Genomic DNA, 25669 nt, shown 5'->3' on the forward strand with positions numbered 1-25669 from the left:
ATGAGCGAGGATGGAAAATGACCTCGTTGGACACGCGGAATACGGTTGCTCGCTTCTTCACTACTGTGTGCGTACACCTTATCATTTTGTTTGTTATAGCTCTCTTCTACGGTAAAAATTTTTTCATCTGAAAAAAGAATTTCCCGATATTTTTTTCCCGCGTACCGCTTCAACAAAGCGCGGCATCTCTTCAGTCTCAGGTCCATTAGACGAGCATTCAAACGATGTCCTGTTTTTCTTCGATATGCCCGAAGCCCTAAGTCTTCATTTAACACCCTTTACACCGTGGTTCTGCTTAACCCCATCTGAAGGGCCAACAGTTTCTGCTTACGTTTGGGATTTCTTTGAATTCGCGCCTTCACAGCTTTTATCACTGCTGGAGTCCTAACAGACCGAGGGCGACCACTTCTTGACCTGTCATCTACACTAGAGTCTTAATTGTATCGTTTGATGGTACGATAAACGAATCTTTTGGTTATATTCAAATTTTTCAGTATGTTAAAAATTTGAATTGGCGCGTAACCGCAACGATGCAACGCAATAACTGCAACACGGTCTTCTTTAAGCGTCCACTCCATATTTAAACATGAGTAAAATTCTAAAAGTATACATTTTTATTTTCATGAACCATTCAAAATTCGAATTCAATAAACTTTTTTGTGGCCAGACTTCTAAAAGAAAAGTTTTTACTGTGTGACAATACTTATGACCTGACTAGTTATATTGGCCACGTTATTATTTAAGTTTTTTTCGGCTTAGATGGATGGACGATCTCATGGCCCACCTGGTGTTAAGTGGTTACCGGAGCTCATAGACATCTACAACGTAAATACCGCCACCAACTTTGAGACATGTGTTCTAAGGGTCTTCGTTTTTACAGTACAACGGCTGCCCCGCCCTTTAAGCCGAAACACATTACTGCTTCACGGCGTAAGTAGGCAGGGTGGGGGTGGTACCTACCCGTACGGACTGACAAAACGTTCTACCACCAGTAATTACGCAAAGTATAATTATGCGGGTATGATTTTTATTACAAGATATTATTCCTTCACCGTGGAAGTCAATCGTGAACACTTGTTAAGTACGTATTTCATTAGAAAAATTGGTACCTGCCAGCGGGATTCCAACACCGATGGTTCGCTACATACGACTGCACCGGAAGTCTTATCCTTTAGGCCACGACGACTTCAAAAGACTGCTAATGCTAATGGCGCTTACCTCATATCAACATCATGGTAAGGACCAGTCAAATAACAGCGCACGTGACGGTTCTATGTTTGTCCGACCCAATCACAACCACCGCCTCCTATGACCCGAGTGGGAAAACCTGGAGATTTCCTCGCACCCGCGCCGTAAAGAAGCAGTCAACGAAAAAGCCAATCTCTACTTTAAGCACCTTTAAATTAGATGCAAATTCGTGTTCGAACGCTCACACAGTCGATCTAGAGATTAAATATCCAAACCTTGAACTGAATTAAACTCACGTCGCTCTAAAAACTAGTTCTCTGTAAATTTTTACTTACATAATTAATACAATACAACTTGTTTAAGCCGACGCTAGAACGAAGCCAGTTTTATGAATCTTTTTTGTGTTTATTTTTGTATTGCTGTAAACGAGACTTTTTTTGTGATTGTAGTATTACTGGTGGCCCGGAGGCCTTTCCAGTTTCACGAGGACAGGTGGTCGAGCAAAGGCTCAGGCAGGAGGGGCGGGATTTGCTAACAGCTGCCCGAGCGCCTCCGAAGGAAACTTAACAACTCAAGAGCAGCTGCTTCGCGAATGAATCTACTACCGGATCGGAAACGCGACCCGTTGAGAAGATCCGGCGAGAAACTCAACGGGCTGATGCATGGGTTAAGTTACCGGGGTCCCTAAGCCTGCTCCTAGTGGTAGAGTTAAGGGCGTCTAATGCAAAGGTAATTGGATCCGTAAGGACGTATCTAGGGCGTTGACAGTGATTAGCTCCTGCGTGATCAGGATTCGGGGAGCAGTCAGCGGCGGCAACGATAAGGCGATTATCATGACGCATAGGCTTATCGACCATTCTGACGCTAACCTAATACATTTCTGGATTGATTCGAGGCTCAGGTCGTCGTGTAGGTCAACGTTCCTCACGAACCACGGAGCCCCGACGGCTAGCCTGCAAAAGCGGGATTGTAGGGAATGGAGGGTGTCTATGTGTGTGCGGGCCGCGTGAGTGATCACCACCGGGCCTAATACAAGTTTTATAAAGTGTCACCTTGTAAACGAGACTGGCTTCCGCCGGCATTGTCAGTAAACAATAACGACCCCTCACCATTGGAGCGGGTAGCTATCATAGAACACAAGATATTTGACAGATGCCTGAATCTCGCTTACGACATTTACAAGATAATTGTACATATATACAAGCTCCGAACAACAACATTCGGAGCATCAGTTTTCTGAGCAATATCAACTAGTCGGTAAAAAGAGCTTCCCTTGTCGTATACCTATATCATTAAGCGGGAAGCATGCTCATCTACCTTCGAAAACAGTAGTAAAATAATGGTGGCAGGTTAACATGTAAGCTTGTAGAGAACAGTGTGCTTAGTGCGAGTTTATTAACGTTCTCGATAGCGTAAAAGTTAACCCAATTTTGTATGCAGTTGGAACAGCGCCCCTAGCGACAAACGTAGGCAAACGATCCCATTCCATACAAATATGAGCTAACTTTTCGCTATCGAGAACATCAAAAAACTCGCACTAAGCACACATGTTGGCTATCGGAAAACCTGGCCAATATAGTATACAGGTAACCCTCCTTATAACGCGGTATTTTACAACACGGTTCCACTCTTAACACGAAAATAAAAAATCCCCACAATCCTCTTATAACACGGTACTACTACGACACGTAAACGAGTTTTTTTTTTAATTATCTATATACATATTACGTGAAGCAAAAACTTTGTACCTACTCCTTTTTACGAGAATTTCGCAGACGGAGGAGTATGAAATTTTCCACACTTGTAGAAAACAAGCCGTACTCGCCCGCTTCGCTGGGCATTTAAAATTAACTTTATTATTTATTGTCATTATTATTCGGGAGTACAGGACTCATATATATATATTAGCCTATCCATTAAGTATATGTATGTTCTACATTGATACCAAGTTTCAAGTCAATCGGATGCATGTTTCAGTAGTTATAACGGAACGTCCGTAAAAACCACTGTAGATTTATATATTAGTACAGATATAGAGAACAGGTACAGGTAGGTACCACCGCCCTGCCTATTTCTGCCGTGAAGCAGTAACGCGTTTCGGTCTGAAGGGCGGGGCAGCCGTTGTATTGTAAAAAATGAGACCTAAGAACTCATATCTCAAGGTATATGGCGGCATTTACGTTTGCAGATGTCTATGGGCTCCGGTAACCACTTAACACCAGGTGAGCAGTGAGTTCGTCTACCAATATTAGCATTAAAAACAGCTCTTATTTCTTTCTTTTTTTAATTTACGTAAAATTTTATTGCCCTACATAATAACAATGAGGTACTGTTTAAAAAAATCTCCCACGTAACTGTAAAAGATTTTAAGTCGAAAAGCTGGCAACAATAGCACTACCTAGCCGATTGCCATATACAAATAATAAAGAAGCACTCCTATGCTTCAAAATATTACGCATTACGCTCTAGTGCTCCACTGACCCAATCAGAATTGTAGTTCTGATATTGCAAACACAATGCCATTGTGTGGAATTATATAACGTGTTTCTGTCCAAACACTATTCTTTTCCATTTGAAGGACAACATAGTCATTTTTTCAAATAAGTTTTTACGAAGCGACGTATCTGTCTATATATTTACATATTAATATTTAAGTGTGAGTTTGTATGTTTGGAGGTTTGTTGATAAATCGTGCGAAAATGGTTAAAGAAGTTCTGGTGAAAACATCTTTTTTTTTTATGGGTGGACGAGCTCTCAACCCACCTGGTGTTACGTGGTTACCAGAGCCCATAGACATCTACAACGTAAAAGCGCCACCCACCTTGAGATATAAGTTCTAAGGTCTCAGTATAATTACAACGGCTGCCCCGCCCTTCAAACCGAAACGCATCACTGCCTCACGGTAGAAATAGGCGGGGTGATGATACCTACCCGTCCGGACTCACCGTGAGACCTTAGAACTTATATCTCAAGGTGGGTGGGTCTGTTTGATATAAACGAGGCTTGTGGAGAGTATTTAACGGTAGGCAGCGGCTTGGCTCTGCCCGTGGCATTGCTTACATCCATGGGCGACAGTAACCACACACCATCAGGTGGGCTGCATGCTCGTCTGCCTACACGGGTAATAAAATAAAATAAAATAAAACAATTATAATACAGCTATACCCTAATTTAAAATTGGTGCTAAATGATTCTGAAGTGGCGTATTGAAAATTGCATTTCAGTCGATATAGGGGCATTGCCCTTAAACCGGTGCTATGACTGATAAACTTATCAATATTTCTATATTCACCACTTGGCCTGAAGAGGGCAGACAGAAATACGTGGCCAGACGATGTAAATAATAATAAATAACAGGGAACAGATCATGCGCGGTCATTCGCCCCTAATTGGGATTTCCTGTATTATGGGTACCAGAGACTGACATACACACTTATATACGTTTAAATACATATATAATAAACACCCAGACAACGAGCAAACAAACCAATTCATCACACGAATGTTTGCTTGATGCTGGAATCGATCCCACCACCTATGGCGCAACAGTCCGGGGCGATAACTTTGCACCACCGACGCAGTCAAATAATAAAGGATTATCAAAAATTCAAAGACCTAAGAAAGAACAAATTGAGGACTTCCTTATTTGAAGTCGGTTAATAAAATAATTCGGACCGTTATTTTAAAACAAAATTAATACGACTCACGCCCGCGTAACTACACCGATTTTCTTGTTTTTTTTTTCTACCTAAGCTGATAGCCTTGAGAAGCTATTTAAGCGTAACCTAGCTAGTAGGTGAGCTCACGGGGCTCAAACCTGACGACGATGCTAACACGAACCCTAGCAAAAGCCGTGCTTCGCAGAATTTACCACCGGATCGGAAACGCGACCCACTAAGAAGATCCAGCGAGAAAGTCAGTGGGCTGTGTCTGTGGGTTAATTTACTCGTCGAGCCCTTCGTCGCAAGTGACGGGTTCGACGAGAACGATGACCGGTGGTTGAGGAACCTAAAAGCACCGTTAGTGGATCGGGAGGATCCGAAATGACGTGTTTTGGGCGACGTCGACTGCTTTCCATTCTGTCCGCAGGATCGGGAATGTAGTTACCGGCGGCCACGATGAGACCGTTCTCGTGTCGTGCCGCTTTGTCGAAGTCTTATATATGTATATGTATATATAAAACAATGAACAACATTTTAGTCTCTAAATCACTTTGTCTTCAGAAAATCGGCTTTCAGCCCTGCAATACTTGTCCGAAGCAAATATAAGCTCAGACAGGACCTCTAACTACAGTACCACCGAGTCAGTCTAATTAAAATTCGTCAATGAGTTTATTTATTTGTGAAGAATGCCAATTGAGTTTCACAATATATAAGTGAGTATGTAAATTAAAAAAAAAAGACAAGAAGCGAATGTTTATCAAATTTAAAACCGAGCGATGAGGCAACGTAAATGTTACTTTTATATTTATAGACTAGTTTATGCTAGACGCTAATCTATCTATATATATAAAAATGAATTGCCGTTCGTTAGTCTCGCTAAAACTCGAGAACGGCTGGACCGATTTGGTCTTGAATTATTTGTGGAATTCCAGAGAAGGTTTAGAAGGTAAATAAATATGAAAATGCTCGGAATTAAATAAAAATAAATGTATAATAAAATATTTGGTCTATTTTATTATTTACAGACTGTTTTTTTCCTCAATACCGGCCAGAAAATATTAGCATTATTATAATAAATAGTCTAATAATTGTAAATAGACATGCTTTAACAAAAACCGACTTTAAATAGAAAAAAAAGATATTCCAAAACAAATTAATATACACTAAAACAATAATCATCGAAATCGGTTGGCGTGATATTGAGTTATTGAGTTAATCATCTATTTGTCGCGCACGTACTTAATGCAAATTTAAGACTTATATAGTTTTCTCATGGATACCATTATCAGAACTGGACTAAATTAAAATGGGACTACGCGGGAAGCGCCAGCTTTCTGATAAAAAAAGAATCACAAAAATCGATTATCCCAGTCAAAAGCTATGAGGTAAAAAAATACAGTCGAATTGAGAATCTCCTCCTTTTTTGAAGTCGGTTAATAATTAAACAGGAAAGCTTCTCATAATGCCACTTGCTAATGTAAATGTAACCTCTAACAACATCAATATGCATTTGTTGCTGTTGTATATACTCAATACGCACTGAGGTATTGACAAAGGAAATAGAAGCCCTAAATGCATCTACAGGCTTCAGTAAGCACCATGACAGTTTTACTGGTAATCATCGTGGTTTATCAACATGCTAAATACCTTGGCAGTACCGACCCAGACTGCTTCCATAAGGAGGACCATACTTAAAAAATACTAAGAGATAAAAGTGTCACTTATTTATCAATTCCACTTAATAAATTAAGATCATAATCGATCAGTTATGAAATTTCGTAATTTATCCTGTGGTTTGGTTTAGACACAGGTGTTCTGAATTTCTTTAACTGTCCCAATATTGTGTCCCATCTTTATGATATCCTTCCTGAAGACATCTCCTATTGATATTAATTCTCTATTAACTTTAGTTTATTCTAAACATGTAAATATTCTATGTAAATTCTTACTTCTACTAATAATATTTATCTTTAAAGTAGTTAGTCTAACATATATGTTTGCACTGTTGGAAAAACTGATCAAATTTATTTGTATTTAGATTATTATTTTTTCTCTAAGAACCTGTCATTTTTGTGTATACTGTGACATTGGCAAAATCAATGCCTAAGGGGTTGGAGTCAATTTTATTTTATATAAAAAAAATCAGTATTGAACTCACTATTTTTTTTTCTGAAATTAATATGCGTTTAGGACTCACCTCTTCCTTCTTAATCGGTCGTAGCTCTTCCAAGCTTCGGCTAGAGGTCTTCAAAGTATTAAGAGTCCCGTAATGACTCCTCTCGCATTCCGTTCTTGTATCCCCATTGTATGGTTCGTTATACACATGCTCCTTATCAACGAAGAATTCAGACTTTTTATCTGAGCATTCACATTTCAGATGACATTTAAAGCTGTCAGTGTTGTCATTTGATTGACATTTCGAACATTTCTCAGTCAGGAACGTTGATAATTCGTTGTTAGAATTACAATTGCAAGGGTCAAATTCGTTGTGTGTGCTTAAGCGGGTGTATGGAAGACTTGATGTTGAGTTTGTGAATGAACAATTTAAGGACTTGAAGCATCTGGACAGAGGTTCTGATGGATGAATCGGTGGTAGAGTCCTCTGTGCTATGTCTAGGATTTCAGTGCACAGGTAGTGTACTTCTCTGGGTTTTTTTGGAGTTGCAGTTTTGATATTTTTGCTCTGATCAGCTTTTCGTTGCTCATATACCTGTTCCAGTTTTTCGAGCATCTTTTTTGGGTCTTTCTTAGGTGTTTCCACGTTTTCAGTTATGGTAGCAAAGACTCTTGGTGGTTTTTTCGGTGGAGGACCAGCTGGTAATGGTTGTTTTAATGCCTTCTTTAATGTGTCCGTTAGTTTTAGATGCGGATTCTTGCGCTCCAGCTTCATGGTCTCACTGGAAGCTGACAATTGATCCATAGATTCTAAATTTGGTGTTACTTCAGATTTTTTCTCAAATTGTGTCATTAGTTTCTTTATACGTCCCTTCTCATCATCCAGATTCTCAGTCTCAGAGCTCACTCCACTATCAGTTGTGGAATCTTGTTTTTCATCTTTTTTCTTCACTTTGTTGACTTTAGCATATTGGTCTAAAATGGACTGTGGCACTTGGCTATCTGGCACTGAATTAGTGTTCACCACATCCTCCGTGCAACCTTGTGGCGTGAAATTCTCCTTCTTCATTTGTTCCTCTAAAAAATTACCTAATATTTTAAGTCTTTCTTTACTCAATTTCTGATTTGATATCATTGTAAAGTTTGTTGTTTCCGACCTACCGTTGCAGCTGCCGTGCCTTTTAGGTGCTATTTGATTTCTATCACATCTAAAAGCATGACTCCTGTGCAACTTTTTTCCTGGGTCACTGGTTTGACGTGATAAACAGGTTTTATTGTCACTGTTAATGGCCTTCAGATCAGCTCTGCTATATAAATAGCTGGTATTTGGCCTAGGTTCGTGGTCGCCGATTGATGAGTCAAATCCTACGTTCTTCTCATGGTTTACAATAACTTTATCGTGTTTTTCTTCAATGTTCACTCCGCTATTTTTCTGTTTACACAACTGTGTGGTTGTGTGTTTTATCAAGAGCGGTTTGTTCTCGTTTCCCAAGTTCTCGAATTTACTCTTTATGGCTTGTACTCTGTTTTTTGGCTGCGATATCATTATTTCGACACTTTTGAGCGCATTTTAAATATTTTCGAAATCTCTCAACGATAATTACACACTTATTAAGATCCACGCTTACAAACAAACTGTGATTTTGTTAGATTCTGTACTCAAAATTTATTAAAACGCACAAAATGAACATGATGTTCGACTGAATTACTATTTTTATGTTGTTTTTTTTTTCACTAGCACATAACACAACACAGCTGCACAATTCTTCGAGCTACAAATTATGAATAAATTCCGTGTTCAATTACGAAATATTTAGCGTTCAACACGAATAATGCAACTCTAAATTGATATTTATTATTACTTTTGACGACGTTTGATAAAAGTAAAGTTTATATTACATATTGTCGTAGTTTACAAGTTTACATAAACAGTCGTTCGCTAAGCCGAGGGCATGGCACTGGTTAGTGTTACCATATCTTTATACACTTTTTTCCTGTTTTTCCGTTACGTCAATCATAAATCAATAGAAAACTATTTATAGTGCTACCCATGTTAACTTTTCCTTTATTATTTTTATTAAATATGTAATGGCAAAATTTAACTTAGACCTTTATTAAAATATTTTCCTTAACAGCGACTGGGCTATGCCCCTGGCATTGTTGACGTCCATGTGCGACAAAAGTTACTCACTCAGGTGGGCTGTCTGCTAGTCTGCCTACCAATAAAATACTGTTTTTACAGTATTATTTTTTTTTTTTTTTTTTTTTATTGCTTAGATGGGTGGACGAGCTCACAGCCCACCTGATGTTAAGTGGTTACTTGAGCCCATAGACATCCACAACGTAAATGCGCCACCCACCTTGAGATACAAGTTCTAAGGTCTCAAGTATAGTAACGACGGCTGCCCCACCCTTCAAACCGAAACGCATTACTGCTTCACGGCAGAAATAGGCAGGGTGGTGGTACCCACCCGCGCGGACTCACAAGAGGTCCTACCACCAGTAATTACGCAAATTATAATTTTGCGGGTTTCATTTTTATTACACGATGTTATTCCTTCACCGTGGAAGTCAATCGTGAACATTTGTTGAGTACGTATTTCATTTGAAAAATTGGTACCCGCCTGCGGGATTCGAACACCGGTGCATCGCTCAACACGAATGCACCGGACGTCTTATCCGTTAGGCCACGACGACTATTACTTAGATGTGAAAATTATATAAGTATGTACACTATTGTGTCTCATATTAGCAAATGGTATAGTCCATTGTTAATTAAATATATTTATTTGAAACCTTTGTTAGAGTTTTGCAAATATTAGGGCAGATATGAATCTATGTAAATGTGAAACAGGTTCAAAGTTGATTAAGGTAAACACATGAAACTAAGCTTTTATTGATTTCATTTTGTATCTGAAACCTATCTAAGGTAAAGTAGGATATCTAGTTTAGGTAGGATATATTTCAATTGAATTTTATTGAAATTCGTTAATATCATTACTTTTGAAAGTCAGAATTTTCCTATTATTTTATAAAATTTTATGCTCAGAGCACACAAGCAGCTGTGCGAGTTTTTTTTTCTTCTAATAAAACTGGTTCACGACAAAGTACCTTAACTTTTATTATGATGAAATTTAATGTGATTAAAACAGTTTGAATGAATTCGACTTATATTAAAGTCTCACTACGTATTTCATTAAGTGACCTATTGAAAAAAAAAAATTAACTAAACTGTAGCAAAATAGCAGACGTTTGAAGCTTGTAACGTCCTCTGTAATGGAGTAGCTGAACTAAAACTGGCACTAACTTTAATTTAAGCAAACAAAGAAAATGAATAAAGCCCATATAAATCGTTCTTATACACGTTTCTCTATCTCGAAAAAAAAAAATGTTTTAATACCATGAAAACAATAGTATTTAAGCGGAAGTAACAAATAATTGGTTTTAATGCCATCAAGTAGTCAAGTACCGACCTTCGATACTGAAGTGGCTATTACTGGAGATCGGTTCAGTTGCCTTCTTAAATCTATGCATGCGTAGAAGAACACCGAAGAGTTGTTCGACCGTCTTGATGCAAGGCCTCTTTATTGATATTTCATTTTCAAAGCATTGCGCGTCCCTTTACGCTTGCATATGTGGGTTGTAATTAAAACTACTTTGTTTAATTTACCTAGTCTTACATTTATTGTTAATAATATTCTATCTCGGGCGCTTCGAATCAATTGTTTTCGCGCTCTCGGGCGGCCAAGGTGCTTTGTTGCTTGAAAGGTCGTTGTTTTTTGACATTTTAATTTTACGCGCGAAATTTCATACTTCGGTGGCGAAAAGCATAGATAGGTTTCATACTTCAGTGGCGAAAAGTGTTTGTTGAAATTGACATGTCTCTATAACGCACTTTTAGATAAGCACACCGTAAAAGTGTTTTTTAATTGTACCCACTAATCTCAAATCTGAAGAACGTACTTTATTGTTATCTCTGCATATGAATAGATGCATATTTTTACCCAATGATTCTCCAAAAAACACGTCACAACTTATTTTTTTTTTAATTGGGTCATACGGCTCCATATTAGGATTTCCTGTGTTATGGGCACCAGAAACCGACATACACACTTATATCTTCTTCTTCTTCTTCTTTGTCGTTTCCTCATTACTGAGGGTCGTGACCACCTTGGTCCAGTTTTTGCACCAGCTTCCTCCAATGTTGCCTGCATTCGGCCTGCTTAATGGCGCCCGGGACGCTGGTGTTTGTGGCCTCCTTGATAATGTCCGTCCACCTGGTTGGCAATCTTCCTCGACTTCTCTTTCCTTCCATGTGACCTACAACTATTAATTTTTCCAAGTTCTCAGGATTTTATATACGTTTAAATATATACCTAAATAGATAACAAACACTCAGACAAAGAGCAAACAAATCTGTTAATCACATGAATGCGTGCCCGGTGTGGGAATTGAACTTACGACCCTCGGCGCATTAGTTAGAGCCGCTAACCAATGCACCACTGAATCAGTCAAAATCAGTCAATCAGTTAGATTGTTATTGTTTTCCGTATGTACCTATTCGCTAATAGCTTATTGGGCTATTCTAACTATGCCCGGGCGAAGCTAAGTGAGCTCACGGGCTCAACCTGAGAGAATTTGCTAATACTAGCCCTAGCAAGAACAGTGCTTCGCTGAATCTACCACAGAGTCGGAGAGTCGGAGTCGCGACCCACTGAGAAGATTCGACGAGAAACTCAGTGGGCTGTATCTATGGGATCATACACCCACTGTTAAATTAGTACACATCACAGTTCACACACTCATTTTAAATCATTGCCACGGAAACAGAGACAAACAGCCACAGTTCACATTTTAATATCGAAAACAATTAGTTCGTAGATTAAAAAACCATTTAATTTAATAACATTTTATTACGTGTCGTATCAATATACAATTAGACGTGATGCATTAGTCGTCACTATCTCGTCGGAGTCAGTGCAAGATGAACTCGATTTTGGTAAGAGAATAAATTTTCTAATAAACAATGAGAGTACATTTTTATGGTTTCCTTAATAGACGAGGGTACGGCGTTTCTAAGTCGTGATGAGTGGTGAGTGGTTAACATCGTCCGTGGACATCAGCCCAGCATAGGATTCCTATGTAATGTTTGCAGCAAATGTGCAGGGAATTAGAAAAATCTAGGTATCTTAATAAAAAATAAGTTTTATTTCTTTATGGTTCGACACACTACTGTTGCTAAGTTGTCGCACTGATCTCGCAACATGAATATCGGAAAAATAACCAAAATAATTAAGAGCCATCATTAATTTAAATTAAAAACTTTATTCCGAACTAAGTATTAGCATAAGTAATAAGTATAACGTAATATATATAATAAGAATTTAAAAGCAAAAGTCTCCATTTTAAATTACGTTAGATAAGATTTATGCTTGGGTCCTGTCATCGTCAAGATGAAACTGCAAATCAAACAGTCTGGCAGTTAATAAGTTAATGTTTTCTTTCCGTGTTGCACTCGGAAATTTCTTCTGTCTTTCTCCCAGTCACCTGCGGTCGGCGCAACATGTTTTCTCCTTCCATACTCCTCTATCATATACAATTTCTTCGCTCACTCCCATCTTACCCATATAGTCTTTCACGCAATCCATCCATTTCTTCTTAGGTCTACCTCTTCCTCTATATCCTTCCACATTGATAGTTAACACTCTCTTACCAACCTCGTTTTCATTGCGTCTCATCACCATATCACATCGGAAATGTTAATATACCTAGTCAGGTCATAAGTATTGTCACACAGTAATAACTTTTCTTTTAGAATGCTGGCCACAAAAAAGTTTATTGAATTCGAATTTCTAATTGTTCATGAAAATAAAAATGTATACTTTTAGAATTTTACTCATTTTTAAATATGGAGTGGACGCTTAAAGAAGACCGTGTTGCAGTTATTGCGTTGCATCGTTGCGGTTACGCGCCAATTAAAATTTTTAACATACTGAAAAATTTTTATATAACCAAAAGATTCGTTTGTCGTACCATCAAACGATACAATGAAGACTCTAGTGTAGACGACAGGTCAAGAAGTGGTCGCCCTCGGTCTGTTAGGACTCCAGCAGTGATAAAAGCTGTGAAGGCGCGAATTCAAAGAAATCCCAAACGTAAGCAGAAACTGTTGGTCCTTCAGATGGGGTTAAGCAGAACCACGGTGAAAAGGGTGTTAAATGAAGACTTAGGGCTTCGGGCATATCGAAGAAAAACAGGACATCGTTTGAATGCTCGTCTAATGGACCTGAGACTGAAGAGATGCCGCGCTTTGTTGAAGCGGTACGCGGGAAAAAATATCGGGAAATTCTTTTTTCGTATGAAAAAATTTTTACCCTAGAAGAGAGCTACAACAAACAAAATGATAAGGTGTACGCACTCTAACCGGCGCCATCTAGGCGGGCTTCGGACAGTCTGCCGACCGAGAGGGCTGGTGGTCGTGGCGCCGACGACCGCCAGTCCGGCGTCCCGAGGGGGAGGGTGATGGGAGAGATGTGCTCCGCACTAAACGCTTCACTTTCCCCCCTTTGCCTTGTCATGAGTTCTGTCTCATGCGAGGTTTGGACGTTGGTTGTTGAGCGACAGGAGGTTTTAGTCAGTTCGACTCTGACATACCCCGCCCAGTATCCCCAGAAAAGGGCGGAAGTCCGGCGATTTCCTCCTGACCAAAAAAAAAAAAAAAAAGGTGTACGCACACAGTAGTGAAGAAGCGAGCAACCGTATTCCGCGTGTCCAACGAGGTCATTTTCCATCCTCGCTCATGGTATGGTTGGGAGTTTCTTATTGGGGCTTAACAGAGGTACATTTTTGTGAGAAAGGTGTAAAAACGAATGCAGTTGTGTATCAAAATACAGTCCTGACGAACCTTGTGGAACCTGTTTCTCATACCATGTTCAATAACAGGCACTGGGTATCCCAACAAGATTCGGCGCCAGCTCATAGAGCGAAGAGCACACAAGACTGGCTGGCGGCGCGTGAAATCGACTTCATCCGGCACGAAGACTGGCCCTCCTCCAGTCCAGATTTGAATCCGTTAGATTACAAGATATGGCAACACTTGGAGGAAAAGGCGTGCTCAAAGCCTCATCCCAATTTGGAGTCACTCAAGACATCCTTGATTAAGGCAGCCGCCGATATTGACATGGACCTCGTTCGTGCTGCGATAGATGACTGGCCGCGCAGATTGAAGGCCTGTATTCAAATTCACGGAGGTCATTTTGAATAAACTTAGCGTCATAAGAATCTATGTTTTGTTAAGTTCATTTTGGTATATGAATGGTTACATAATGAATAAACTTGTTTCAATTGTTTTACATTAAACATGTGACAGAATTTATGACCTAACTAGGTACATCACTATTGAAAATTTGAAGGTCGTTAACACAATATACAAAATTAAAACACAGTCGTCTTGGAAACTGTACAGTTTTCGTAATGTCCGCAATAACAAAAACAGTCAATGCAGTTTTAATTATTTTAACGACTCGTTAGAACCGAAGTAAATACAAACTACCTAATACAAAGATGTACTATGTCGGATAATAGGCACGGAATTGTGTCTATTAAGTATCTATGATTTAATGACTGGATCAATTTTTTTTTTAATTTTTATTTATTGCTTAGATGTGTGGACGAGCTCACAGCCCACTTGGTGTTAAGTGGTTACTGGAGCCCATAGACATCTACAACGTAAATGCGCCACACACCTTGAGATATAGTTCTAAGGTATTAGTATAGTCACAACGGCTGCCCCACCCTTCAAACCGAAACGCATTACTGGTTCACGGCAGAAATAGGCGGGGCGGTGGTACCTACCCACCCGTGCGGACTCACAAGAGGTCCTACCACCAATATTGAAGCACCATTTGAATGTAGGTACTTCTTTCGTATTGTTTACTATATATTATAAAATATATGTACATATGTACCTAGTCAGGTCATAAATTTTGTCACATGTTTAATGTAAAATAATTGAAACAAGTTTATTCATTATGTAACCATTCATATACCAAAATGAACTTAACAAAACATAGATTCTTATGACACTAAAGTTTATTCAAAATGACCTCCGTGATTTTGAATACAGGCCTTCAATCTGCGCGGCCAGTCGTCTATCGCAGCACGAACGAGGTCCATGTCAATATCGGCGGCTGCCTTAATCAAGGATGTCTTGAGTGACTCCAAATTGGGATGAGGCTTTGAGCACGCCTTTTCCTCCAAGTGTTGCCATATCTTGTAATCTAACGGATTCAAATCTGGACTGGAGGAGGGCCAGTCTTCGTGCCGGATGAAGTCGATTTCACGCGCCGCCAGCCAGTCTTGTGTGCTCTTCGCTCTATGAGCTGGCGCCGAATCTTGTTGGAATACCCAGTGCCTGTTATTGAACATGGTATGAGAAACAGGTTCCACAAGGTTCGTCAGGACTGTATTTTGATACACAACTGCATTCGTTTTTACACCTTTCTCACAAAAATGTACCTCTGTTAAGCCCCAATAAGAAACTCCCAACCATACCATCAGCGAGGATGGAAAATGACCTCGTTGGACACGCGGAATACGGTTGCTCGCTTCTTCACTACTGTGTGCGTACACCTTATCATTTTGTTTGTTGTAGCTCTCTTCTACGGTAAAAATTTTTTCATACGAAAAAAGAATTTCCCGATATTTTTCCCGCGTACCGCTTCAACAAAGCGCGGCATCTCTTCAGTCTCAGGTCCATTAGACGAGCATTCAAACGATGTCCTGTTTTTCTTCGATATGCCCGAAGCCCTAAGTCTTCATTTAACACCCTTTTCACCGTGGTTCTGCTTAACCCCATCTGAAGGGCCAACAGTTTCTGCTTTCGTTTGGGATTTCTTTGAATTCGCGCCTTCACAGCTTTTATCACTGCTGGAGTCCTAACAGACCGAGGGCGACCACTTCTTGACCTGTCATCTACACTAGAGTCTTCATTGTATCGTTTGATGGTACGATAAACGAATCTTTTGGTTATATTCAAAATTTTCAGTATGTTAAAAATTTGAATTGGCGCGTAACCGCAACGATGCAACGCAATAACTGCAACACGGTCTTCTTTAAGCGTCCACTCCATATTTAAAAATGAGTAAAATTCTAAAAGTATACATTTTATTTTCATGAACAATTCGAAATTCGAATTCAATAAACTTTTTTGTGGCCAGCATTCTAAAAGAAAAGTTTTTACTATGTGACAATACTTATGACCTGACTAGTTATATATGTACTGTATATTTCGTTCACAGCTAATACAAATTCTGCTCTATCATGGGGTTGTATTCAGCCGATTCGTTCCAGAAGCACAGGTAATACCATTTTATGCCTATTTTAATGATAAATACGAGAAAATGTAAAATTTTGAGCAAAGGGCCGATAGTGTATCGTCTGTATCAAAAAAAAAAAGTCAAGAAGAGAAAGTTGCGTTCTGGGCGCTCGATTAGAACCGAATTCTCTTAGCTATATCTCTTTGTACCTTGATATTAGATGAAAAATAATATTTTTAAGAGAAATTTCTGGAATATAAAAGTGATACAATATAATATTATATCTCTATTTTATTATTTTTGCATATTCTCAATATCTGGCAAGCTGAATCGATAGAAAACATGCAGGTGAGCTCACGGGGCTCAAACCGGAGTGTTGCTAACACTGGCCCTAGCAAGAGCAGTGCTTCGCAGAATCTACCACTGGATTGGAAACGCGACCCACTGAGAAGATCCGGCGAGAAACTGTGTCTATGGGTTAATTCGCTCGTCGAACCTTTCGACGGGTTCGATGAGGACGGTGACCGGGGAAAAGGCTCTTAGGCTACCAGCGAATAGATAGGAAAAAACGAAAGTCCCTGTATTGTAAATATTAATTATCTTTCACACAGAACGAGCCGACCATTGTCTCGTGGTCCAACAAAGAGTACATCGTTTACCCAGACTTGTATAAAATACGAATCAATGCTGTGAGTATTTTAATTTGCTACGTTTTGAACCTTAAAATTTATACATTTGTAAAAGTTCATGTGTGTTCATTTTTGTTATTACAGAAACACACCCCAGCTATTGACAATGACCACGCAATAGATTTACAAACAGCAAAGACTGATGAATCAGGTAGCAGCTCAAGAAAAGTAAATAAACTACATAACTATGTAACGATTGATTGTAAAGATACTTTTAATGACAAAGTTATATCCAGTGACTCAAATCACTTAACCGCACCTGTTCATTCAGACGTAAAAGATTCTGTGGACGCAGCCCATGATGCAAATAAAAATCCTATAAAAGATATAAAAGATGATTCGCATCATGATCTAAAACCGATTGATTCAGATACACATCACTCGGTTACTGACATAAATGACAATTCGAATCATTCGAAGCATGAAACAAAAACGAATCATACAACAGGAGCTGTGAGTAATAGTGATGAATCAATTTCGAAATCTTTTTATTTAAACAAGAAAGAATTGAAAGAATTCGAAAAAAATATTATGAATGATTTCGAAAACATATTAAATAAAGTTCTTCATAATAAAACGAATCAAAAAGGCGATAAAGAGAATTCTAAAGGATTTAATAAGCAAGAAATTCGGAGCTATTTGGACGAATTGAAAGAATCCATCAATGATATGCTTAAGGCTTACAATCATGTTGATGATACGGTTCGCAGTCAAGTCGGTAATGACGAACCAGAAGTCCAACTACCGAACAATCAAACTGTAGACGTTAATGGAGAGAAGGTAAGTTTGTGGCGCTTATTTTTTTATTTTATTGATTAGATAGGTGGACGAGTTCACAGCCCACCTGGTGTTATGTTGTTACTGGAGCACATAGACACCTACAACGTAAATGCTTCACCCACCCTGAGATATAAGTTCTAAGGTCTCAGTATAGTTACAATGGCTGCCCCACCCTTTAAACCGAAACGCATTATTGCTTCACGGCAGAAATAGGCGGGGCGGTGGTACCTACCCGTGCAGACTCAAAAGACGCGCTACGTACCAGTGAAATTATTAAAACAGTATTATTTGTTTCGCATTTAAAATCTAAATGGATCGAACGTGAATAATTACATTTTAGGATCAAGCCTGGATCTTCCTGAGAGACAAATTAGCAACGTACTTAGAAATATTTATGACGGTAAGTGATATCAAAATGTTTAATAAAATTTTAAATGTTTTGAACAACTTAAATTTTCATATCACTGTTTTCTTTATGGTTTCCAATGAGGTCACCCTGCCTGAGGTATATTATGGGTATATATATATAATGAGGTATATTGTGGTTGAGAAGTTTGCGATGTATTTTTATTAACATATAGTTTTCTACAGTGGTAATTTGAGTCACCGGAGTAGAGTTCATCCATACTATCTGGAGCCACTGCGTTCATCCACAGTGCGTTTCCAGAGATCTTTTTTGCCACGTACCATCCGGCATTGGAATGAGCTCCCCTCCACAGTGTTTCCCGAGCGCTATGACATGTCCTTCTTCAAACGAGGCCTGTGGAGAGTATTAAGCGGTAGCCAGCTACTTGGCTGTGCCCCTGGCATTGCTGATGTCAATGAGCGACGGTAACCATTCACCATCAGATGGGCTGTAACCTCATTTGCCTACAAAGACAACAAAAAAATTAGCCAATTACCAAAACTCATCAAATGTGAAAATCGTAGTTAAAACCCGTTCAATAATTGTTTGTGTAATTATTTAAATTGTTTGATATGAATAAAATATATCTTGAAAACAATAGAATACGGTTGTAAAAACATATAAAAGTTTTTCTCTCTTTTACTGTATTTTCAAACATTCTAAAGCTGTCTATAAAAGCTAAGAGAAGCTCGAAAGTCGCAGACTACAGTCGATCTACTTAACAGCCTTGAGATACAATCTACATTTTTTTGTTGTTTAAGTGGACGAGCTCACAGCCCACCTGGTGTTAAGTGGTCACCGGAGCCCATAGACATCTACGACGTAAATGCGCCACCTAATTTGAGATCTAAGGTCTCAAGCTTAGTTACAGCGGCTGCCCCGCCCTTCAAACCTAAACACATTACTGCTTCACGGCAGAAATAGGCAGATCGGTGGTACCTACCCGCGCGGACTCACAAGACATCCTACCACCATGACTGCTTCACGGCAGATACAGGCGGATGCGGGTGATTCGTTTGATGACAGCAATTCATGCTACACTCAATTGCCTTCTCCTCTACTGGGATGTAACAATAAAATCTGTTCTTAGCGCATTGGAGACGTGATACAAGAAAAAATTGCAGTCAATTTGGACCACTACTTTCAAGAGCACGACGCTAATGTTCATAACAATGTCAATGAGCCAACGAATGAGGTTAATGCAGATCCAAACGCTGATAATGCGAGTGTAAGCAAAAAATGTTATTGTGGTACTGTTGGTGGACATAAAAATTATGAAGATCACAATGCCCAGTTTAGTCCAGCAAGCGTTGCCAACGAAGATCATCCGGACAAGCTGAAAGCGAATCTATTTAGCGGCAATTCTATTCGTAAAAATAACGTTCTTAATTTGTTCGTCCTTAAAGTCGATCCTAAAGAATGTTTCGAAATCAAATTGAATAATAAAAATGAAAAGCACCCGAATTTTGGTGAGGAAGTAGTCGGAGGCTATAATAAAGGAAATATTAATGAAAATTCTGATAAAGAAATTAATAAAACTCCAGAAGAATTCACTGATATTTCTGATAAAACTGATCTGAAATTACCAGGAGATAATAAGGAACAGGAGTTAATTAATGACGACAATTCAAAAGAACAATAATTATTTAATATTATTATTATAAACTAGACGCAGTAACAAAAATTATTATGTAGTGCTTGACAAGGGCAACAGTCTTCTAAGTGCTTAGTGCGAGTGCTTTATCGTTCTCGATCGCGTAAAAGTTAACTCAAATTTATATGGAATTGCAACGTTTGCCTACATTTGCCGCTAGGGCGCTGTTTCGACTCCATCCAAATTCGAGTTAACTTTTACGCTATCGAAAACGTTAAAAAAACTCACACTAAGGACACTGAACATTATATTGAGCAAGATTTAGAAACTGCTAGTTAATAAATAGCCTTTGGAGCTGGTACCCATGAAAGACAAAAAATAGTAGTAAATAGCGTCAGATTTTTTTTCCTACCTAAGCTGATAGCCTTGAGAGGCTATTTCAGCGTAACCTTAACTAGTAGCTGAGCTCACGGGGCTCAAACCTGACGACGTTGCTAACACGAACCCTATCAAGAGCCGTGCTTCGAATCTACCATCGGATCCTAAACGTGACTCACTGAGAAGATCCGGCGAGAAACTCAGCGGGCTAGCGTCAGATATTAATTTCAAATGTTAATATAGTGCGAGTGCCTGCTCCTTAGGTGGTGACCAGGGTAAGAGGGCGGGTTGCCTACTGCTCGTAACGCACATGAGATTAGACACTGATGACTAAATAAAAATTATTAAATGAATAAATGAAATAATAAATAAATAAAAAACAATCGAACTTTTAGAAGTTTATATTGTACCTATCTAATTATATTGTAATTAATAGTAAAATAAACCAAAAACAAATTAAGTATATGAAATTATTCTGACGTATTTTAATGATATATTATAAAATATTTTTTTGTGTATCTCAGGAATGTGGACAAGAGATACACAAAAAAATATTTTATAATAATTATGGACGACAATATTGATAATAATGATATATTATTATGAAATTATTTAATTAACTTAAACTTATATCAAAATTAATCTGACATAGCTTCTGAATCATTTGATTCTCTCCCCCGCCCCCGCCTCTCCCTCCCGCCGGTCACATACCTAAGGAGCGGCCAACGAAAGTTACTACTAACTTAAATTATAAGTAAAACTAAAAAATGTATGGTTCTTACTGAAATACAGATTTAAAAAAAATGGTTATTAATGTAAATATTGTTTTAAACGTACCGAAGCCGCAGGCGCAGACGACAATGTCGGTAGTGAATTAAATGGCATCTAATATCCCAGAAGTCACTATGCGGAATGCTAAATGTTCACGATTGACGTCCACGGTGAAGGAATAACATAACGTGTAATAAAAATCAAACCCGCAAAATTATAATTTGCGTAATTATTAGTATATAGGAAACCTATAAAACCAAAAACATAATTTCAGAACTTAATACTAGATAAGATACTCAGATTATAGACGAAAATCATTAAAATATTTCAAAACAAAAAGACTGGTGAACACAATAAAAATACTAAACAGCAAAATTAAAAATACATAAATGATTTTGAAGTTTAAAAGTGCATTGACCCGCGTGCGTATATTTCTGGAATATTTTGACAGTTCATTAATGCAACTTGATTGTTTTTTGTGACAGCGATACTGAAAACATTATTTGTAGTAATTACCCAAAAAACCTCCGTGCATATTAAGGAAGCCATCATTAAAGAGATATCCAATTCCTTCAAACTACTAAGAAGGCAGTTCCATTATACAAAAACGATTAGGTACTCCAAAAAAAAAATACACCATATTTAAACATCGTTCTATTAAAGAGAGGCTATTCAATCAACAGAATCTACTGTTAAAATACTATTAGGAGACTATAACCCTAAAGGTGATAGCCATTTCATACAGCTTAAGTCACACAACATAAAGTAGACGTTTTTTAAAATCAAATTAAGACGGTCATTTTTTTTATTTTTTTATTATTGCTTATATGTGTGGACGAGCTCACAGCCCACCTGGTGTGAAGTGGTTACTGGAGCCCATAGACATCTACAACGTAAATGCGCCACACACTATGAGATATAAGTTCTAAGGTCTCAGTATAGTTACAACGGCTGCCCCACCCTTCAAACCGAAACGCATTACTGCTTCACGGCAGAAATAGGCGGGGCGGTGGTACCTACCCGTGCGGACTCACAAGAGGTCCTACCACCAGTAATTACGCAAATTATAATTTTGCGGGTTTGATTTTATTACACGATTTTATTCCTTCACCGTGGAAGTCAATCGTGAATATTATCATTAAGATTAGTGATGGACTATTTATTTTCGATAGCACTGCTTTTGTCTTGAGTTGTGCTGCCATCTCTGGATCGGGGCCTCTAAATATCAGCTATTATCATTCGACCTACAGAAGAAGATTGTAACTAATTTATGAAATGTGTATTGTCTATGGAGGATTTTACGGTGGTCAAAATTCCCAATCTTATAAATTTGGATTATGTGTATTTCATAGGGACTTTAGTTCTCTGTTTGTTCTGAACTGACAATTATTATTTATTTTAATTGTAACTGCTATAATAGTTACATGTAAAATAACTGATGGTTTTTAAATATTTAAATATTATTTCAATAATTCTACGTATATGCATCTACTGAGTTCTGAAATAAATGATTTTCATTTAAGTTAATTTAATTCTTGCATAGAGTTTGAAAAACTATAACACCTTGTTTTTTATTTATTGCGTAGATATGTGAACGTGCTCACAGCCAATCTCATGTTTGATCAGAATATTAGAACCTATAGAGACATCACAACGTAAATAGCACCATCCACCATCAAACATAGTGTTACTAAGCATACTGAATTGCAGCAGAAATAGGTAGGATAGTGGTATCAACCCGTGCGTGGTCACAAGACGCCCTGCCAACAATAAAGCGAGGGATTCGTAACAATCACCGACATGGTATGTATTCTCATGCTAAATGTATGTTGTTGGACAAAAAACCGGCGTACTATTATTGGTACAGCGCCTAATGCCGCTTCACACGTTAGACAGGGCAATGTCTTTAAAAATAACTGCTCAATGCCAATTCACAAATAAAAGTAACATCTGAGGATTCTGTACAATGCTTGTACGATTGAAACGCAAGATAGTCATCGTGGCCTAAAGAATAAGAATAAAGATACATTTTACTGGTGATAGGACCTCTTGTGAGGCCGCACGGTACCACTACCCTGCCTATTTCTGCCGTGAAGCAGTAATGCGTTTCGGTTTGAAGGGCAGGGCAGCCGTCGTGCGGAACATACATTGGCGCGTTGCTCTGGTTTCGACGAGCAACGCGCCGCCCTCGTCGCGGTCATAGGAGAGGACCTCTCGCTGCCGCGCGTCGTGGCTACGATGCTCGGCAGCGACGCGTCCTGGAAGGCGATGCTCGACTTCTGCGAGTCCACCATCTCGCAGAAGGAGGCGGCGGAGCGAGAGAGGGAGAGCTCTTCCCTTTCCGCACCAATCCGTCGCCGTCGAGCCGGGGGCCGGAGGTGGGAATACGCCCGTACGTCCCGGCCCCTGTAGGTAGCGGCCTCCCCCCGGTGAAGGTCAAGGGGCGACCTGAGGGGTGAGGCCGCGCGGCGCGCTACCAGCACTCTAGCGCGCTGCCGTGGAGTAAATAGAGCGACCGGTCGACGGTGTATCGCGTCCCGACCCGGCAGGCTGGTTCTGGTCCAGCGGAGTATTCCGGGACACCAGCGGCACCGTCCGGGCGGCCCGACGGGCTGCCGTACCGAGACGGCCGACGTTTCAGAGCCTTCGATTCGCCTCGAAGGCTCAGTCGGCTGGGCGTCCTTGGGGTGAGCCGCGCCGTCTGGTTGTAGTGTTGACCGCGGTAGCCCCCTACCTCATCCGGGTTCTGACCTCGGAGGGGATCGGACGTCGGGTGTAAGAGTGCAGGGGAGTCGTTTAGTGGGTGGGTCCTAAAATCCTTGGGCCCGCGGTCTGCTCACAGCACCATGCAGATCGTTGAGTCTCACATACCCCGCGCGCCCCTTTTGCGCGGGGACCTCGTAGGAGGTTCGGCCCTCTACCCGAAAAAAAAAAAAAAAAAAAGGGCAGCCGTCGTAACTACATTGAGACCTTAGAACTCATATCTCAAGGTAGGTGGCGGCATTTACGTTGTAGATGTCTATGGGCTCCGGTGACCACTTAACACCAGGTGGGTCCTGAGCTCATCCCGACATCTATGCATTAAATAAATATTAAACTCTAGGCCACGTATTTTAGTTTTCTATGGCGAAGGCGTAAGTGTCACCGTAACAGAAATACCTACTCGTATAAATTATTCTCTTCAATCGGTCCCTCATTGCTGAGGATCGTGACTCCGTTTAATTCCGTCAACTAGCTGTCTCCATCAATTCCGATCTGTAGCTTGGTGGAGTGCGTCGCTGACAGGTATTCTTAGTTCCTCCGCTATTTGGTCCGACCATCGTTTGGGACCTCTACCTCTAGGCCATTTTCCCTCGATTTTACCGGTAACCACAAGGCGTTCCAAACTGCTGGTATCCCTGCGTGTAACATGACCAAAATACTGCAATATTCTTTGTAGGCAGGTTGTGGATGGACGTTGACTCTTTTCTTTTTAACTGCTTGAGAATAGAGATGTTGGTGCGGCGGGCGGCAAATCATCATTAGACCGTAGAAAATAAAAGTCAAATAATATATACGCAAAATATTTTTTATTGTAATGTTTACCTACACACATCCACGACTACATCGGTAGCTAGAAGTTTAAATTTACAATTCTTATAACGAACTTCGTGATTGGAGCATTCAGAACGAAGACGATGTGTTCGGATAACGAAGACAATTTGGCGTACTTCGTTCGACAATCCACAAATACTCCTTTCTCGTGTGATCTTCCTTTATTGCATAGCAAAGGCAGAATATTACAGTTTGTATGTACCAATATAAATCGAGAAAACACAAATTAATATTGATCAATGGCTCGTCTTGCATCCATCAAGGAATATTACAAAATAAAAGCTAAACTGGTTTTTCAGATTGTACCTATACATATCGAGGGGTGAAAGTTATATGGTTGCGACATTTTTGGAACTTTACAGGAGAACCATTTAACAGGTTACCGGACCGGAGCGGTCCCTATGGGTGGATAATATTTACTTGCCAAATTACTTTGGCAATTACTTTGCCAAAACAAATCCGCAACTCACTTACCTAGAATACCCCTAATCGCAAGCAATATGTAAGAAACGTGGACCGTCATGGCTCATCTAGGCTAGTAGCTATTATAGCATATTGAACATATAAGAATTATATCGACAATATAATTGCATAATCAAAAAATTAAAAGTAGGAATAGCTTATTTGAGTAATTCTTTATCCATAAGTATGCATTTAATTACTTTTGACAAAAAATCGCTAATAAATCTCGGTCCTTAACCTTTTCAAGTTTAAAATTTAGAAAAAAATAATCCTACGAAAAATAAACTTCTTTAGCTATTCGAATGGGGTAAAATTAATTGAAGTTCAATTAAAAACATCGAACTGTTGATGCTGATACCAAATAAAACGCACCTTTAATTACAAAGATAAATGTCGCGTATTATTTATATTACATATATTTTATTTCACCCGTCGATATGTAGGTTTAAATAAATAAGATTGAACAAAAACTTTAGATCTCTTTAGAGACAAATGTGAGGTGGTTCTCATAATCTTGGAGGCGGTTATTCTCTATGCGACTGTAATGTCGCGATCAGCGAGTGACGCGTACAGAGATCTCATTCCGGAAGCTTCAGGTCACTACAGTCGGAAAAATTGCAAGACGATGCCCAGTGTTAAGTACTCTCTGTACATCCGTTCAAATGTATCCTCCCATCACAGGACTCGGGCAGCACCGTGAAGGTAAGCTTCAG

General features: G+C 39.3%; 2 protein-coding genes across 2 annotated transcripts in view; one reads left to right on the forward strand and one right to left on the reverse strand.

Annotated features, from left to right (window-relative positions):
• Window positions 1-8944, reverse strand: part of LOC114246575 (uncharacterized) — a 45576-nt gene extending 36632 nt beyond the window's left edge. Inside the window, exon 1 of the mRNA XM_028179158.2 lies at window positions 7048-8944. Within this exon, the coding sequence (XP_028034959.2) occupies window positions 7048-8511 (1464 nt within the window). The 5' untranslated portion in view covers window positions 8512-8944. The remainder of the gene's footprint in view (window positions 1-7047) is intronic.
• A 7342-nt stretch (window positions 8945-16286) lies between these two features.
• Window positions 16287-19799, forward strand: LOC114246532 (uncharacterized). The gene is made up of 3 exons (XM_089737636.1): window positions 16287-16324; window positions 16878-17751; window positions 19248-19799. The coding sequence occupies exons 1-3, from the start codon at window positions 16287-16289 to the stop codon at window positions 19797-19799; spliced, it is 1464 nt and encodes a 487-aa protein (XP_089593762.1).
• The last annotated feature ends 5870 nt before the right edge of the window (window positions 19800-25669 follow it).

This window comes from Bombyx mandarina, chromosome 23, assembly GCF_030267445.1.
Source record: "Bombyx mandarina strain Sakado chromosome 23, ASM3026744v2".
Classification (NCBI taxonomy): domain Eukaryota; kingdom Metazoa; phylum Arthropoda; class Insecta; order Lepidoptera; family Bombycidae; genus Bombyx; species Bombyx mandarina.